The sequence below is a fragment of the Mesocricetus auratus genome, unplaced genomic scaffold, assembly GCF_017639785.1.
Source record: "Mesocricetus auratus isolate SY011 unplaced genomic scaffold, BCM_Maur_2.0 Super-Scaffold_100021, whole genome shotgun sequence".
Taxonomy (NCBI): Eukaryota; Metazoa; Chordata; class Mammalia; order Rodentia; family Cricetidae; genus Mesocricetus; species Mesocricetus auratus.
The window spans coordinates 15585278-15602914 of NW_024429202.1; the positions used below are offsets into that span (position 1 = coordinate 15585278).

At 44.1% G+C, this 17637-nt stretch overlaps 1 protein-coding gene across 1 annotated transcript; it reads right to left on the bottom strand.

The window, feature by feature from the left end:
• Positions 1–1177: 1177 nt before the first annotated feature.
• On the bottom strand, positions 1178–16757 carry LOC101822455 (glutathione S-transferase A6). The gene is made up of 7 exons (XM_040729210.1): positions 16605–16757; positions 11020–11127; positions 7952–8003; positions 6730–6862; positions 5469–5610; positions 4887–5018; positions 1178–1497 (listed from the first exon to the last, which is right to left on the bottom strand). Exons 2-7 carry the CDS (start codon positions 11104–11106, stop codon positions 1375–1377), a joined length of 669 nt encoding a protein of 222 aa, XP_040585144.1. The 5' UTR covers positions 11107–11127; positions 16605–16757; the 3' UTR covers positions 1178–1374.
• Positions 16758–17637: the final 880 nt, after the last annotated feature.

Here is a 17637-nt window from a genome sequence, read left to right on the forward strand (position 1 = left end):
TTAATTATTCCTTTTCAAAATTTCAGGTAGGACAAAGACAGCTGACTGGACAAGGGGGAGTTCTTGAACACCAGACTGATGACTAAGAGGCCAACAGGGGAATGATCCAGACTCCATGAATGTAGTGTCAGTGAGGAGGCCTCAGAAATCTCTTGGGCCTTGGGTAGTAGACTAGTATTCACCATTGCATACAAATGAATTTTGGGAGCACATTCCACATGGAGGGATGCTCTCTCAGCCTGGACACATGGGGAAGGGCCTAGGTCCTGCCCTGGATGAAATGACAGACTCTGGAGATCCTCCCAAGGAGGGCCTCACCCTCCCTGGGGAATAATGTGGGGATTGGGCTGGGGGTGGGGGGTGGGGGTGGGGCTGGTGGAGGGAGAAGGGGGAGCATGCATGTTTCTAATTTAAATTAAAAAAACATAAATAAAAAAATTCAGGTAGACTGTTTTAGCAAACTATAGGGGAATGGATTTTTGAAGGAATGTCCTGTTATATTTTTATGAGTCAGATGCATAAAGCCAGCATGTGGAGACTAACAGCAGACAGGAAGGTGATGCCCTGTTGTAAAACTTTTCTTATAAGATCATATTTTAGTTCTGTTGACTGTGGCTGTGACAACATGCCATGAGAAAAGCAACTTTAATTGAGAAGCAGTTTGTTTGGTTCACAATTGCAGGTTATAGTTCATCACAGTGAGGATGTCCTCACACGAGAGCGTGAAGCAGCTGCCCATGTCCACTGTCAAGAGCAGACAGAGCAGGATCCCACCTATGTTTACCACCCAGCCCATCGTCTCCGCTCTTAAACACACCCTACAGCCCAAACCCAGGGAACGGTGCCACCATGGTGGTCTGTGCTTCCACAATTAACACAGGGAAGACAAACCTACATGGACATGGGCAGTTCTCTGTGAATTTGAGGCCAGCCTGGTCTCCATGGAGAGTTCCAGTACTGCAAAGATTACAAAGTGAGATACTGCCTTAAAAATGAATAAATTAAGTAAAATAAAATAAAAATAAGTTAATAATAATAATAATGATAATTGTCACTTGGGATATTACTCCAGAATTACAGCCATGACTGTGCAAACCTAAGAACATCAGGTGAAATTTCTAAATTTGACTCTTTGATAGATGATATGAAAGATGCTGTGACTATAAAACAAACCACATAATCTTCATTTTTTATTAAAATTTTCATTTTTACTACAGGAAATGGTTAAGCCAGGATATCAGAAAACCAATCCACCAGCATATCCTAATAAGAGAGTTTCCATTAAATTGTGTCAATATGGGAGCCCATATTTCATTAATACACATAAGTGAGAAGGCTCACTGTCTCACAGTCTTCAGGATCTATGTCACTTCATTAGAACTTGAAAATCTTCCTTGCTTTTAGTACAGTTTTCTCATCAACAGGAGGCTGCCTCCGGCTGCCAGGCTGCAGAAACTTCTTTATGTTGGGCATGTCACTGATTCGGGTTTTCAGAGCCTGTGGTTAAAAAAAATCCATAGCCTTATGGGGGAGCCCAAGGAGAAAGGCAGCTTGTCGCACAGCCTAGGAAATCTGAGTTCCTCCACCAGTTTGAGTGTCACAGCTACAGATAGGCAAGGGCAAGGGAAATAAGACTAAGAGACAGACAACAGCTCACTGGCACCTTGCATGAAGATTTGTCAAGGTTGTACTGAGTTCAGTCATCCTTATTATCTTCCTTGCATCTTACCCTTTGAGGTTCATGACTCTGGTAGAATGCAAGGAACAAAACCAGGGTGTCATACATCAACTCAGAGGAGTATGAGAACGGACGATAGGAAATACTGAGTAAATATTAGCAAATAAAAAACCAAATAGTTTATTGTGTCATCTGATATGATAATGTCCCAGGAGAAATTAAAGGAAGTAAACAAATACTTGGGGTTGGAAGAGTTTCACCAAAGATAACATGGAGGAAACTGGAAATCTTCTAGATCAAAGCCGAATGAAAACACAACTTAACAGAACATTTGTGATAGAGCCAAGGTAGTTTTAGGAGGAGAGTTACTGCTACCAGTGCATCCATTAACAAGTCAGAGAGCTCTCAAATAAACTACCTAATGATGCACCTTAAGGTCTTAGAAAAACTAGGGCAAGCTAAGCTCAAAAGCAGTAGGAGGCAAGAAATATCAGTGCATAAGTGAATTAAATACAAATTAAGAGAATAATAAATACATAGGCTGGGAATTTAGGTCAGTTGGCTGTGCTTGTTTAGCCTGTACAAAGTTTGATGATTCAATCCCTAAAACTGAATAAAGGAAGTACACCAGCACATACCTGCAATCCCAGCACTTGGAAGGTGGTGGTAGGAAGGTATGAAATTGAAGGGTTATCTCTAGCTACATAGTAGGTTAGAGGCTACTCTTAGGTATTTGAAATCCCATCTCAGAACAACCAAATAAATAATCAATACTCATAAACTTTATCAAGTACAGAGTTGATTTAAAAAATGAACATAAGTGAAAACTTCTAACAAATAGAACCAAAAGATAAAGAGAAGTTTCAAATCAACAGCATTAGAGATGAAAACAGGGATAATACCAAGGATTCTAATAAAATTGTAATGATCATTAAGAACAAAGCAATTCCAGGACTGTATGCATACCACTGATGAATTCCAGCAAGACTTTATAGATGACCTAACACTAATGCTTTTCAGAAACATTCAAGAAACATTGTTTGGCTCATGGTTCCAGAACCACAGGAGCCTATTGTGGATGGACGCATGCACAAGATGGCAGGTTTGCTGGCAGAAGCAGGAAGCTGCGAGCCCACATCTTCAACCCCAAGAAGGAAGAGAGCAAAGTAGGTGTAGGATGGGACTACAGAAGCCCACAGGCCCCTTCCTCGTGACACACTTCCTCCAGTAAGGTCACACTTCTTAAACCTCCCCTCAAATAATGTCACCAACTGGGAATACATTGTTCAGGTATCTGAGCCAATGGGAGACACTGTCATTTAGACTGCTATACCTGCATCAAAGCCAGACTATGGACAACACCAAAAACCAAACAAGCAAATGAATGAAACTACCCAAAACTCCTGTAGTACAGTTTCTTAATAAACACAGACATAAAACTTGTCAGTAAAAGTTGATGACAGCTACAACACAAGGCATTTGGTGGGATGCCTCACACCATTTGCTGGTACAGCTTGCCAAGAGGCCAGAGTGCAGGACTTATATTGACCACAGTGCATGGGAGGTGTTTGTAAATGAATGAAGAATATCTGAATGAATGAATCCCAACAGTCCCTCCACACATATGATAGCAGTCAGTCATTCTGGCAGATCACAACTGCCTTGTGTGTTGAACCTATGGGCAGACATTCCAGTTTCATAACAAAGACTGAATCAAAGAGAATATCTAGATTCTCCTCCATTGGCAGGCCCAACAGGTTGAGTTGGAAGAGTTAAGAGTTGGACAAGGGGTTGGAATAGATGCATTCAGCATGCTGTGGTGAATATTGTATATGATAGCTATCCTGTTTCTATTTTGTTGGTCTATCTAAGATCGGATGTATTACATGAAATGTAAATTATCTTTTTAATCTGAAACCACCATTGTCCATTTGCTTGCCCTTCCTTCCTTCCTTCCTTCCTTCCTTCCTTCCTTCCTTCCTTCCTTCCTTCATTTTAATACTTATTTTATAATTTAAATAGAAAGTGGTTTTTTGTCACTCAAGATTCCAGTCACTGAAGCTGCTCATATCTGCTTCATAGCATTCAAGTACACTAACTCTTTGTGGGGGGTGGGGTGCAGGGTGGGGTGTGGGGTGGGGTGCAGGGTGGGGTGCGGGGTGGGAGTGGTGAGAAAGTTAGAGTTATGTCCTCTAGGAAAGTCTTAGTGAAAAAAAAAAAGAAATGCTCTTTCGTTGTGTTTTTTAAATGTCAATTTCAAATCTAATTTGAAGACATGTTAAGATCATACACTCCATTTCTTTCTAGAGATGCAAAGTTGCTTCAACACATACAAATCAATAAATGTACTATAACAACCTGGTACAGCACTAGTGGAATTTTATTCAATCATAACGGATGAAATTATGACACTTGTAGGAGAATGAATGGAACTCATTATGTTAAGCAAAATAAACTAGACTGAAGGAGACAAAATAACATGTTTCACTCACATATGGAAGCTAGATTTAAATGTGTATATATATAAGTGTATATATATGTGACATGAATGTCGAAAAGGTATTATGGGGGTAGGCTTAAAAGGAAGGGGAGGACAAATCAGTAGTGGAATATATATTAATGAAAGCAAAAAGTGAGACTGTTTCAGGAGGGGAAGGGGTCTAGTCAGAGGCAGGAGAGAAGATGAACTGGGCGGTAGGGATAATCCTAATGGAACCCATTTCTTTGGAAAGAAAAAGAGAATATGAATATTAGAGCCAATCAAATGTCAACCATAATCAACTTTTACGCTGAGGTAAAGACAGTTTTTGATGGAAGAGTGTGTGTGTGTGTGTGTGTGTATGTGTGTTTCTCTACACAGGAGGGAAATCAATGTTTGACAGTGGGGTGAAAGCTGAGGGTAGGAGATCAGATGGCCAGAGACCAGCCCTGATGGACTCTGCAAAGACAAAGTTTCACCTAGGATGCTGAGCATCCAAGAGAGCAAGAAAAGAGACGCTGGCGGGAGAAGAGGATGGGGCAGAGGTGCTGGGTCCTTTGGGGTAACACCCAACTGGGTTTCTTAGAGACAAGTTTATCTTTAAGCCTTAGAACAAATGTCTAGAAGTTCATTTTGGAGGCCGAGGGATAAGAGTGCAGGCCTGAAGAAGGCTGGAGATCAAAACTACCTAAACTTGAGACTCCTGATGGGAGGTGTGAGACAGCTCACCTGAAGCAGAGGGAAGTTGGCTATAATGTTGGCGTCCAGCTCTTCCATGTTGTAGATCATCTCAACCAGGTGAATGTCAGCCTTGCTTAGCTTGTTGCCAACAAGGAAGTCCTGTCCATGGCTCTTTAATACCTGGAGAATTCAAGGGAACACATGCTGGACACACAGGGCCAGGCTGGGACTCCTGCTTCTTCCTGTTGAGACCCTCTCAGCATCATCTGTTAGTAGACTGGGACCCTGGGTTCAAATTAGTAAATGGGCAGGAGAGCCTGAAGAATGGCGCCAGTGCCCTTACAAAAAGCATGTGGAGGGTTCCTTAACCCATTGACTCTGTGAGGACACTTCTAGAAGTTGGCTACCCATGAAATATGAATCTGACCTTCGGGTTAGTAACTGCATCTGCCAGTACTTTGATCTCCTCTCCAGTCTCCAGAATTGTTACAAATTAACAACGGTTGCACAACTCCCAGTGCATAGAATTTGTCCTCCTGTCCCAGCCTTCAGGGTACTGGAATGACAGGTATATGGCACCACGTCCCCACCTGCATTATTGATCCTCAAGTCCAAGCAGCTTCTACAAACCTTTTCAAAGGCAGGAAAGTAACGGTTTTTCGCTTTCTCTTTCATCTGGGCAATTTTTGCTTCTTTGACCCCAGGTGGGTCATATGGGTAGACAATAAACAACTCATTCAAATCTGCCAAACCTTCCGAATACATATCAATCCTGAAAGACAAACACACCACAATTGTCCAATGTGTCTTGCCTGACATACTCAGCACGAAAAACTTAGAGAACAGAACATCAGAGGGTACTAACCACACCTCCTGCCCCTTCCTCCTGGTATATGCCAGATATTAGCTACGACTTTTACTATTAACGTTGGTTTCTGTGGTGATATATTACTTATGATTTATTAAAGCTTGCCTGAGGATTCAGAAAGCAAAGTCAGTCTCAAGCTGTAGAGATCAGACAGTAGTGGCATATACCTTTAACCCCAGGACTCAGGAGACAAAGGCAGATGGATGTTTCTGAATTCAAGACCACTCAGGGCTACTCGGGACTGAATCAGTCTAAAAGAGTAACAGAGCTCACACCTTTAACCCCAGAACTAGAGAGATATAAAAGCCAGGAGCAGAGCCTTCAGTGGTAAGTTTCAGTATTAGTCTCCAGCTCTGTCGAGGAGAGCATAGCAGTCTGAGTGAATCTGAGGAGCAGTGAAGTTGGGAGCAGTATGAGGCTCGCCCCTTTGGTCTGAGCTGAGGTAGAGGTAAGAGCGAGTGGCCGGCTGCTTTGCTTTTCTGATCTTCAGCTTGAAGCTTGAACCACTATACCAGTCTCTGGGTCTTTTACTTTTGGTGTTACAGGTTTCTTAGAGAAATCTACAAGGAACACACGTGTAGCTTAATTCCCTGGCCCTGACCATGATCATCTCTGGAAACTCAAAGTTGGCAGATGAAATCCTTCCAGTGTCAGCCTTTCATGTCTACAGCTCATGCTACGAGCATCCAGCTCCTGAAAAGCCTGAGCACTGGAACAATGATTCCACTGTTTCCCCGAATTCAAAGATGACAAAAGTTCTCAAGTCTCTATTCCTGTGTTATATCTAAGAACATCCTTGGTTATTGTTACCATCACATCCTTGGTTACTGTTACTGTCACCAAGATCTGCCCCAATGTTATTCATCCCTCATCTCCACAGGATTCTGCCATCTTCAACCCAGTATAAATACCAAGGCAAGTCTCCTGGTGGCCATAATCCCTTGCCCGAGATCTGATCATTCAATGAAGGACTTAAAACCTTCTTATGCTATCCACTCATAATGAAATAGAAATATACTGTACAGGGCTCTCTCCTTCATGTCCTTCCCATAGAGGTTGTATTTGCTGGAAAAATAGTTGAGAATGGCTCTGGTCTGCACCAGCCTCATTCCGTCCACCTCCACCATGGGCACTTGCTGGAACATCAAAACTCCATCTTTTGGAAAAAGAAAAAAGAATAGAAAGAGTTTTAAAACAAAAAACTGTGGATTATGCATATGCTGGCAGAATAAAAAGCCCTCAAGTGACTAAAAGTACAAGAGGAAATACATTATAGCCTGGTACCTTACTGTTTCTAAGGAAGTGTCCCATAGTTCTCCACCCCCTCCCTGGTGTTGCTCAGTAGCTTGCTAATTCACTTCTGTCTTTGTTACCCATCCAGACATATGCTAGGGAACTTTTGTTTCTTCATGTTGACTTCTGCTCTTAGCCATTATAGGAAAGTGGGAGAGACTGCAACAAGGAGATCAAGTTATAGCAAGGTTGGTCCACAGAACAATCGCTTTTTTTAAAAAAAACTTATTTGTATTTATTTAATGTACATGGGTGTTTTGCCTGCATGCATGTCTGTGTACCACTTATGTGCCTGGTGTCCTCACAGGTCAGAGTAGGGCACTGGATGGTTCCTGGGATCTGAACCTGGGTCTTTTAGAAGAGACGGCGTTCTTAACCACTGAGCAGTGTCTCCAGCCCCACAGAACAATTTCTATGTAGGGTTCTTGTGTGCTCTTCTAATCATGGCAGCAGGCAGTGGGTCCCAGGAAGGCAAGAGTGCCTGGACCCATGACTGCTAACCATGCCTGTTTCTTTAGCTCCTCACATGCAGTCACAACTTTCAATTCTTTAGGACCTTCTCACTGGAGATCCTTAAGGACCATCAGGGAATCGCTTGGTCGAGTCATCAGACTGAAGAACTCAGGTGAGTGCTGGGCCTGCTCCTTTTCTCAACCCTAATGCAGCAAGTGAGGAGTGTGGGGGGCTCTGAGCTCTGTGTATTTCAGGAAAAGTGGTGGAAGAAGGGGAAAGTGAGGGGCAGGCACTGGGGATGTTTCATTAGCAAATACTTAGAAGGCAGCCCTTTTTAAAGTTAAGTCTCAAGTCTTCCCAAAGAACCCTCCTTCTTCTTGTTTTCCTACTCACACTTCTCTGCCATCCCTGGGACACTCCTGTAAACACACCATATGACCTGGAATCTAACCTATCTTGAAGACACCCCTGTCTGGGGTCTTTGGGAACTTGGGCTTACCACTTCTTAACTTCTCCAAGTCCTCATTGGTTTGCAAAAATTTCTCTTCATACTAGAAGGCAGAAACCACAAGGAGTTGTTAGTTTTTCTTTACTTTTATAGGACCCTTGAGTTGAGTACATTCTCTTCCATACATGGTATAAGGGAGGTAGCACTCTGGGGTTTGGCAGTTTAAGTAACAACCTGCTTACAGCTGTTTGGAGCTGGTGTCTGACCTGTCCAGAAGGGAGCACAACTCACAGCTGTGTAGCTGCTCATCCTGAAGATCATTTTGTAGGGAAAAGGGGCCAGTCAAAGAAACACACCCTGAGCAGAGCCAAAGAAACACACTTTGGCCCTGCAACCAGAACTAAAGAAATGTACCCTGACCCTGAAACCAGTGCCAAAGGAACACACATTGTCCCTGGAATCAGAGTCAGCCCTAAAATTGGAGCCAAAAGGCTAAAAAGGACCAGAGAAAGAAACACACTTTGACTCTGAAAACAGAGCCAAATCTGACCCTAATGCTGTGCAAAAAACTAACCAATACCTGAGCAAAGCTCTAGCCAATCTGAGCTCAGCACTAAAATCTGACCAATCCCCACCCTGGAAGCCCTATATAAACCCTGTGTCTGTTCAGCTTGTGTCTGTTCGTGCTACCGGGCTGTCCGGCAGAGGGCAGCCACTCTCCTGGATCCTTCCCTCCCAATAAACCCCTTCAATGAGCTTTGGGTGAAGATCTTTTGCAGTGGCGATGGAGCAGAGGAGACCCTGGGCAGAGCAGAGCAGAGCGATCAGGGCTGCAACACTTGCCTGGGAAACCTTCCCTTGGCAGAGCAGAGTTGTTACACTCCTCTCCCCCTATCTGCTCTCAGCTCTCAGCTCTCCGGAAGCAGAGCTGAACTGTAGCAACTTCGCCCAAGAAACCTCCTGCCGAGCAAAACTGCTACACTAGGTGAAAATCCCCAGCTGGAAGATCAGAGAGGAGCTGATACACTGGGGAAACCTTTCTCTGAGGCAAGGCTGTAAGCAGCTAAGCTTACTGCAACCGGTGGTAGTCCTTGGCTCCCGAGCTCCAGGATACCTTTCCACCTGAGCTGTGTAACACTGAGTATTCTGTGACTCCCGAGTGCCAGAATATCTGACCCACTCCTGTTCCATCTTGTTCCATCCCCATCCAGCCCAAAATGCCAATACATTTCCCTTCCACCCTGCTCCCCACCAAGACTATGGCAACTTCACCATCTGGGAGGGGGGGTCTCATAGGGGAAGTCTGAGAAGGTCTCCTAATGATGAGTGTAACATTGCAGGGGTCTGCATCTCCACGTGGGATCACTGGGGCTGCAGCACAAGATAAGACATAGAACAACAGTCTCTGTCCTAGTTACCTTTAGCTGTCAAGGTGACACAGCCCAGTTACCTGAAGGAGTCTCAACTGGGGGATCTTACGAGTATTTATGCATTTTGATGCTCACGATTTATGATCTAGGCTTAACTCAGAAGCAGCTGTGTGATTTGAGCACAAGCGTTTAAGATCTCACAGCACTTCTTTTCTTCATTTTCAATATGGAGATTGTTTAGTATTCATCTATTGATTTTTTTTAATGTGAAAAAGTCTCACTATGTGGCTCAAGCAATTCTCTGGCTACTTCAGCCTCCTGAGTAGCTGGGGTCATAAGCACACTCCACTACACCTAGCTGGGTGGAGAGTTTTCAAAATACACAGTGCAGGGCTTGACCCACATCACAACCGACAATAAATATTAGTTCTAGTTCCAGAGGCTCTGATGATTTATTTCAGTTCTAAGTAGTGATGGACAGGAATATTTTCATCTCTGGCTGCTCGCTGGGATGTGTGATTGCAGATCACACTGTCACACTGCATTAGATGACAGAGACGGTGAAGTGGTGAATGTCACCAGTTAACCAAATATTCCCTCAGGAAACACATAGTGTATATAGGGGAAGAGCAGTAAGAAGCTCACTAAGGTTGGATGGGATTGGTGGGTTTAATGGTTATGCTGGGAACACTGGGAGGGATGGGCCTGTTATAAATCATTCTTGGGACACACAGGACCCAGATGGTCTGCGTGCTGGGAAAGCAGATTCCTCATACAAAAAACACAAGGTGGAAAGGCGCTGTTTATATCTGCCGGCTGCTTCCTTTGAAACTGGAAAGCATCAAAGCTAAAGTCCCATTCATGCCAGGAACAAGGGTGAAGTGCGATCCTCAGGGTCAGGAGTCTGGAAGAGCATTGTAGATCTCCCTCACAGGACACTGCCTTATTCCTTAACCATTCTTCCCAGCTTCTATCCAAGGGCAGAATCTGTGATTTCCATCAGAGGAAATCCTGCACAGATTACAGGCATCTGATCGAGAAGTGTTTTACTCAAAGTAGCCTCTAGAGGACAGCACTCAACAGGGTCATACAGTAAAGCGTCTGTGCCTCTTAAACATCAGGTAAAGCATGCTACAAACTGAGTGAGAGCTATAAAACAAGACCCTCTCACAAACAATAATGGGACACCTCTTTTTTTTATTCCCACAGATGTGTAGGATGCTTGAGGACAGAGCTGACTGTCTTCCTCATTGTGTATCCTTGAAACTTAAAAGGCCCTGGCACTTACTAGGTGGTCAAGAAAATAACCTCTCATGCGCTCACCCCACCCTGAACAAGCAGGCTGTGGGTTTCTACTCCTGACACCTGTCAGTTGTGTGGGTTGTATTTCACTTTTCTTTCATTTGCTAAAATGCTATATATTAATTCTTTTGCTACAAAAAGATAAACACTACAATAGTATATGGTTGTTCCTTGGGGCCCTTAGGATGTGCCGAGCAGTGTCCTCTCAAATTTCCTCTTACCTAGTCCAAATGTCAGATACAATATATTTTGTCTCTTCATTGAACTTGGAACCCACAAGCCTAGACTTTTGGGATTACAAGTGTGCCTTAATACCAGCACACAATTCTTCCAGGTCACAGTTCTTTCAAGGTTAAACAATAGGAAACACATCCTGACTGACGTGAGGATGGCAGTTGACACAGTCAGTTGTAGATTCATCTGAAGACGAACCGTCTCAAAACTTACCTCTACCCCAGCTGCAGCCAAGAGCCACCGGACAGACTCCATTCTACCCCGGGCCTCATCATAATGAAATAAGGGCTTTCCAGCCATAGTTGTAGCTCCTCAGAGTAACTAAATATGAATAAATGGATGAATGAATGTACAGAAGCAAAATGTACCTGGGATCATGGTTAATAATATAATAGTACAGCACTACCTACAATTATCTATGTGCTCTCATCAAGGCTGCTAGAAATCCCAGTCAGACCTTCTTGATCTAATTTCTCACCCTCCAAGTCCCACCATCCTAAAACTGCACCCGGCCACTCCCGCGCCTTCACTTGGAGAATATAAGGAAAGCAGCCTTAATTCTATTGGAGAGGAGGGCTGGGCACCTGGCAAACGTTGAAAACTGGAGACAGCACTGGCAAGGGGAAGGTGCCAGAACAAAGTTCTTCCCTAGCTCTTTGGCTCCTGTGTTGCTATGATCAGGAGGTCGTAGCTCAGCTTCACTCTGGCTGTAACCAGACCCCTATTCTCCCCACTTTTTCTATTGCAACTCGATTTCCCACACCTACATTGAGTTTTATTTCACAATGTAGGAAGAGAGCAGTTGCTACAGTAACTCTGTATTGAAAGGATCATGACCACAGGTGTGTTTAGTGCCTAGTAAGTTTCTCATTCTAATCTTCATTCAACTGTTAGAAGACACACAGGCGTCTCTACAGGTCCCGTGATGTGGAAAACCCGGCATTCAAATGCACTTCGTTTGACCCTTCCCCACACATGTGATTTGTAAACTCCACATCATTATTTATTAGTGAGTTGAAAAAGACCCCATTGGTTCTAAGTAGCACTCAAGTTTTAATGCCATAGGGAATCTTGGAATGTGCCATGTATGTTAAAGGTAAGCATTCTGAGTTCCTTTGATCCTGTGCAATGTACCTGTGGCTGGGCGTTCCACAAAGAAACACACCTTCCTGGTACCAGCCATGGGAGGGTCACAGCTTGTTCTTTTCCACAGTGCCTCCTCACTAGTGACTTTCTGGAATGGGTAATTTTTGTTCTGGGAGTCTATGTCAATCATTGGAGGATACATACGAAGCAACCTATGGTATTATGTTGCAGCCTCCCCAACGCTCAATTATGACAAGCAAATATGCCTACAGGCTTTATCCACTGTTCTCTTGGGGCAGCACCTCTCTGCCACTTCCCTTCAGGTTGAAAACCATGGCTCTGTTCCTAGCTGCCCCAGAGAGAACAGCATAAAGAATTGAAAAGCATCTCAGACTAAGACTAGGGGAGGTCAGCATCAGGCTTGGGCAAGCTGTGCATGAGGTACATACAGGAAAGCAAACCACAATCTCAGATTGTTGCTTTGTTGGATCATTGACACTCACACTTCTAGTTTACAAGTAATCTATTAGTCTTTTTGTAAAAGTCCAAAGCGATTTTCCTCATAAACCCCCATGGAGCATATGTTATGTCTCATGCAGCGATGATGGCTGTTATGTAGTGCCATGCCCACCTGATCTAGTTCCTTCACTAAAGAGGCTTAAATCAGTGGGACATTGGTGGTGCACACCTTTAATCCCAGTACTCGGGAGGAAGAGGCAGGCGGATCTCTGTGAGTTCGAGGCCAGCCTGGTCTACAGAGCCAGTGCCAGGACAGCCTCCAAAACTACACAGAGAAACTCTGTCTAGAAAAACCAAAAAAAAAAAAAAGAGGCTTAAATCTAGTCCAGACAATGAACCGAAGTGGCTGTAGTTTTCCCTTCAGGACTCATCATCGCCTCAGCTTGTCGGAGCTGGGAAGAATGTCTGCCAGCATGCAAACAAGGCATAGGCCTTCTGGAGGTGGGCTCCTGCCTGCAGGGTCAGCATCACCGAGCACTTTTCACACCTCTCAGAGGTCAGGCCTCTCATGCTTAGATTACCTTTGCCCCTTGCATAGTCTAATAAACCTGCTTCAAAGGCTTGAGAGATGGGGCCATAGGTAAGAGCACTTGATGTCCATAAGGAAGACCCGAGTTTGGTTCCCAGCGCCCACACCAGCTGGCCCACAGCTGCTTGTAACTCCAGTTCCCAGGGATCGAGCAACCTCTTCCGAACTCCGTGGACACCTGCACTCACACAGGAGTACTTACACACATGGGCACACTCACACACATGTAGTTACAAGCGTCGTGTTCTCCATGTATTTCAATGTTCCTCCCACAGGCACCATGGTTCTTTGAATTTCCGGTTGACTTATGCAACTCCAAATAATTATGATTTCTTTTTTCACAAGATCTCCTTGAGAGTGAAATTTTCGTACATAAGACCATTGTCACATTTTCTCTTCTGCTGCCAGTGACTTCAAGGCAATGCTGAGTCGGCTTGGTCAAATGCAAGCGGCTGCTCCGTTTTGCTAGTTTCCCCTTATGTCTCCTTAAACAGTGAGCCGCAAGGGATCTGAGAAACTAGATTTAAAGCTGGTTCTGCCATTCACACTAGTTTCTTCTTGCTTGTCTCATTATTCAGTTTTCATAGCTTACAAAAGTAATATCCTCTCCCCCCGCGCCCCACACACACTTAGGGAGATGCCAGGAAGTCAGCATAGCCTTTTAGTCTGTCAGTGTCTGTATTATTTATTCTACAGCCCAGAATAGCACATGGCTCCCTAGTTCAAGAGGGAGCCATTTCTTACAGAGCTTCCTTGCCAGGAAGAACACTGAAACCAGAGCAAAGCAAGTCAATGTAAGCTAGAGTCATGCTAACACAGTGATGTTCTCACTACGATACCTGCTACTCAGCTGTTTAAACACAATCATCCAAATAACGGTGGTCTCCAGACAGACAGCTCGTCAACTGAGAGTGCTTGCTACTCTCCCAGAGGACCAGAGTTTAGTTCTCCGCATCCATACAAGGCAGTAATCACTTACGTATAACTCCAGGGCTAGAAAATCCAACACACTCTTCTGGTCTCTTATCCGCTCATGCATACACATATTCACACACACACACACACACACACACACACACACACACACACACACAAATCTTTAAAATAATAGTGGCTGTTTCCTACAGAGCAAAAATAGTGGGTTGTTCTGGTTTTGTTTTGTCTTTTAAGTTGCATTTTTTCTTTTTGTTGGGAACCCTGGGAATATTAAACTCAGAAAAACAAAGGGAACTTGCAGATTCTCTGCTGCATTGGGAATGGGGCATTTCACAAGAGCTTGAAGTGCCCTTAAATTTGCCTAAGTCTAGGTCTTCTTGCTTTCACCACTCCAAAATTCCAAACATGTCCATCTTATTGCCCTTTTGAGACTTTAAATTCTGCTCATCTTTGGGCTCCTTAATACTGAAGGAGCAGGAAGACGAGGGAGGAGGAAGGCAAAGTGACAGAAAGAGAACCCAGGGGAGTTGGTGAGCAGAGGGAGGGGGAGAGGAAGGGGGAGGAAGAGACTAGAGTGAAGGCCCCTGACACTGCTTAGATGGTAACCCTGCTTGGCCTGCAAGCCTAAGCCTGAAGAGCAGCATTCCAGCCTCAGCTCCCACGGTGGTGGAAGGACCCAGCTACCCAAAGCAGTGCCCTGAGCACAGATGTGTGGTGGCTCATGGGTGCCCACACTTCCGCACATTGTAGGTAAGACACATACTAACGAAATAAAATAAAGGTGCCGCTATCAAGTTCTGACAACTCCACCAATGTGGTCTAACAACAGAAGAAACAGAAATGCAGGATTCCTAGAGTAAGTAACTGACTACAGTCTAGGCAACAATTCGGCCTGACTAGCTAGGCTGTAATCCATTGTTTTGCTTTGATTTCATTTTTTTTTTCAGAGAAAAAAACACTTTCTCCTTTGTGCCTGGCCTTAAAGCTCACTTGAACATTGGACATTCATGTGAAGACAACATGAAGTCCACATTTGGATTCTGCCAGGCAGACACACATTTCAGGGTGAGAATACAGACTACAGGATTGTATTTTCAGATTACGGCAGACATCCCCACCAATCCATCAAATTATCCTCCCTTGTTTTCTAAATTCCTGGCTTTTTTTGTTGTTGTTTTGTTTTTTTTGTTTTTTTTTTTTTTGAAACAGTGTTTCTCTATGTAGCCCTGGCTGTCCTGGAAATAGTTTTGTTGAGCAGGCTGGCCTGGAAGTCTCAGGCATCCTCCTGCCTCTGTGCTGGGGTTAAAGGCTAGCAGCACTGCTACCTACTACTGCAGCTGTGTAAACCAGAGAGATGGCTCAACAGAGCTCTTGTAGCTCTTGCAGAGGGCCCCAGTTTGAATGCCAGAACCCACATAATGAGACAGGTATCCCACAAAACACCTCTGACTCCTGCCTGGTGGGATCTGACTCCTTTGTCTGGGCTCCCACCCACAGTCACAGGCACCCCTCACATGCAAATACCATAAAAATTTTAAACGACTAATAAAAAAGGCCCATTCAACGGGCAGCGATTAGGGTGAAATGCTAGCTCTTTCTTATCTCATAATGAGACTGGGAGAGGTACTTTAAGGTATAGGTTAGGGTTTGGAGAAAACGGCTACCCAGCTCCCTGATTTCGAAAGTCACTAAGCAAGCAGGGGTTCAAAACTGCTTATTTGACGTCTCCTAAATCCTAGGAGCTCAGGCCTTTGCTAAGCCCCGCCCCCAAATGAAACTGAAAGCATCTCTTGGGTTTAGAAAACTCCAGGCCTGGGGGAAAATTTTCGATGCTAAAAAGCCTTCAAGGCAGGAAAAACAAAACAAAACAAAACAAAACAAAAAAAACAACCAGATAACTGAGAGCCATGCATAACCGCCTTCAGAGCATAGCAAGGCTGTGGCCCTCATGAAGTCACAGCACCTACACTGCCAGCACACGACCTGCCCACAACTAAGTGTCCCCCTTGTCCTAGCTGAGGAGGGACTCAAGAGGCCAGGCTCACCCACGCAGGACAGTCTGCTTATACCCAGTGGATCACCACACCAAAAAAGACGGGAAAGTGGGATTGGTGAGTGCCGCCAGGCTTTGTTATTCACGCATATGAAATCATCAAAGAATAAATCAATTAAATTTCTTCTAATTAAAAAAAAAGGCTCAAGCATTATGGAAGGCACTGCCCTGGCCTCTCCCCTCTATGAGAAGGAAAGGAAGGGACTGCTTGAATGAGGAGTAAAAAGCAAGAGGACAATGCCTGATGCTTGCTGAGAGGTAATTGAAGGTCTGTAACTTCGCAGTGTTCAGAGAGGCTGGAAGTTTTCTGTGTTCCTCTGGCAGTCTTCCTGATGCTCCAGTGCAAGGACAAGGCTGTACCTCTAGCCAATGCTTGTATGGAAGTCACAGAAATCTAAGGACCTGTATGTAATAGGACAATAAATTTTCTCGGTCCACTGAGCTCAAGTTTCCTCATTTTCTGCATTGTTCCTTTTTCACATTTCTGGAAAAAATGTTGTCAAACAAACGGGGTGAAGGACTTCTGCCATGCGCTCTAGGCACACCCACAAGAAAGCGCCTTGACTATACAACACTCCTTCCTGTGCTAAGGACTTTAAGTTAAAGTAATTTTCTTAGCAGCTAAAAGGCAGCTTATGCAAACTTGTAGGAAAAAATAACTCTGCCAGCACTTACCTCGCTAGAAAATTCTCCTCTTTGCTTCCACAGCAGGAAAGAACCCCAAGAGTATTTATTTCTTAGATTCCTTCTGGGAGGAGAGGGAGGAGTCCCGGGGAGAAGCCACACCCACAGCGTTCAGGGCTGGTGGGGAGGAGGGCTTCATTTGCAATTAGAAGGGAAAGTGTCAAGTCATTCTAACTCCCGCAAAGCACCCGGTTAATAGTTTGCCTTTCAAGATTGATCGCAAAGTACAACTGATAATCTCAGATAGTTTTACTCCGCCTGTGGGTGGCGACTGAGTTTGTGATCAAAGAGTTTTTTCCAATGGTGAACGGACTGCAGAGATAAAGGCAGATACAAAATTCTCACTCTGAAGTTAGCACTGTAAGCCAAGAAATCACAGACACAAAGGCAGTTTTATTCCAGGGTAGAATTCCAGGGTAGACTGGATTCTCAAGTGACAATAGCTTGGTTTGTAAACCCAATAAGTCACCAGCATTAATGAGATCTGAGGGTTTTGTAAGAAAGGATGTTAGCGAAACTGCTTCTCATTCTGAGGAGAAAAATAAGCAGGAATGGGACAAATCAGGTGGTCATGCATTTTCTAAAGCTATGCCAGAATTCAGGTCAAAAGACAAAACAGTCTATCTGATAATTCTGACACTGAGTCGTTTTTTGGCCTGTGAAAATATGGATAAATCACCGGTAGCCTGACGTGCAGCAATTCAACCCATGTATAAAAATTCCTTAGAAAATGTTTTTGCTGCTTGGTTTTCATCATTCTGCATCTATTTTCACGTTTCTATGATCATTTCAGTAGTTACTATTTCCTGATGATTGGAGGAAATCACACTGTCCCAGAATGATTCATTCCCTAGGATTCATATCCCACAAAGGAGGGAGAGATATGAGCATTGCTGGAGGCTGCAGGACATGAGGCTTTAGGATAGATAGGAGATAGATAAATTGGGAGATAGATGTTAGATAGATACAGATGCTAGGTAGATTGATGATAGATAGGTAGATTGATTGATTGATACATTTATGG

Bases quoted from the DNA above. Each gene is read 5' to 3' on its own strand.
- LOC101822455 (XM_040729210.1), bottom strand. From the start codon at position 11,106: ATGGCTGGAAAGCCCTTATTTCATTATGATGAGGCCCGGGGTAGAATG. The intron at 6,863-7,951 runs GTAAGCCCAAGT...TTTTTCCAAAAG, and splicing joins CTTGGAGAAGTTAAGAAGTG to ATGGAGTTTTGATGTTCCAG. The intron at 5,019-5,468 runs GTTTGTAGAAGC...TGAATTCTCCAG, and splicing joins ACTTTCCTGCCTTTGAAAAG to GTATTAAAGAGCCATGGACA.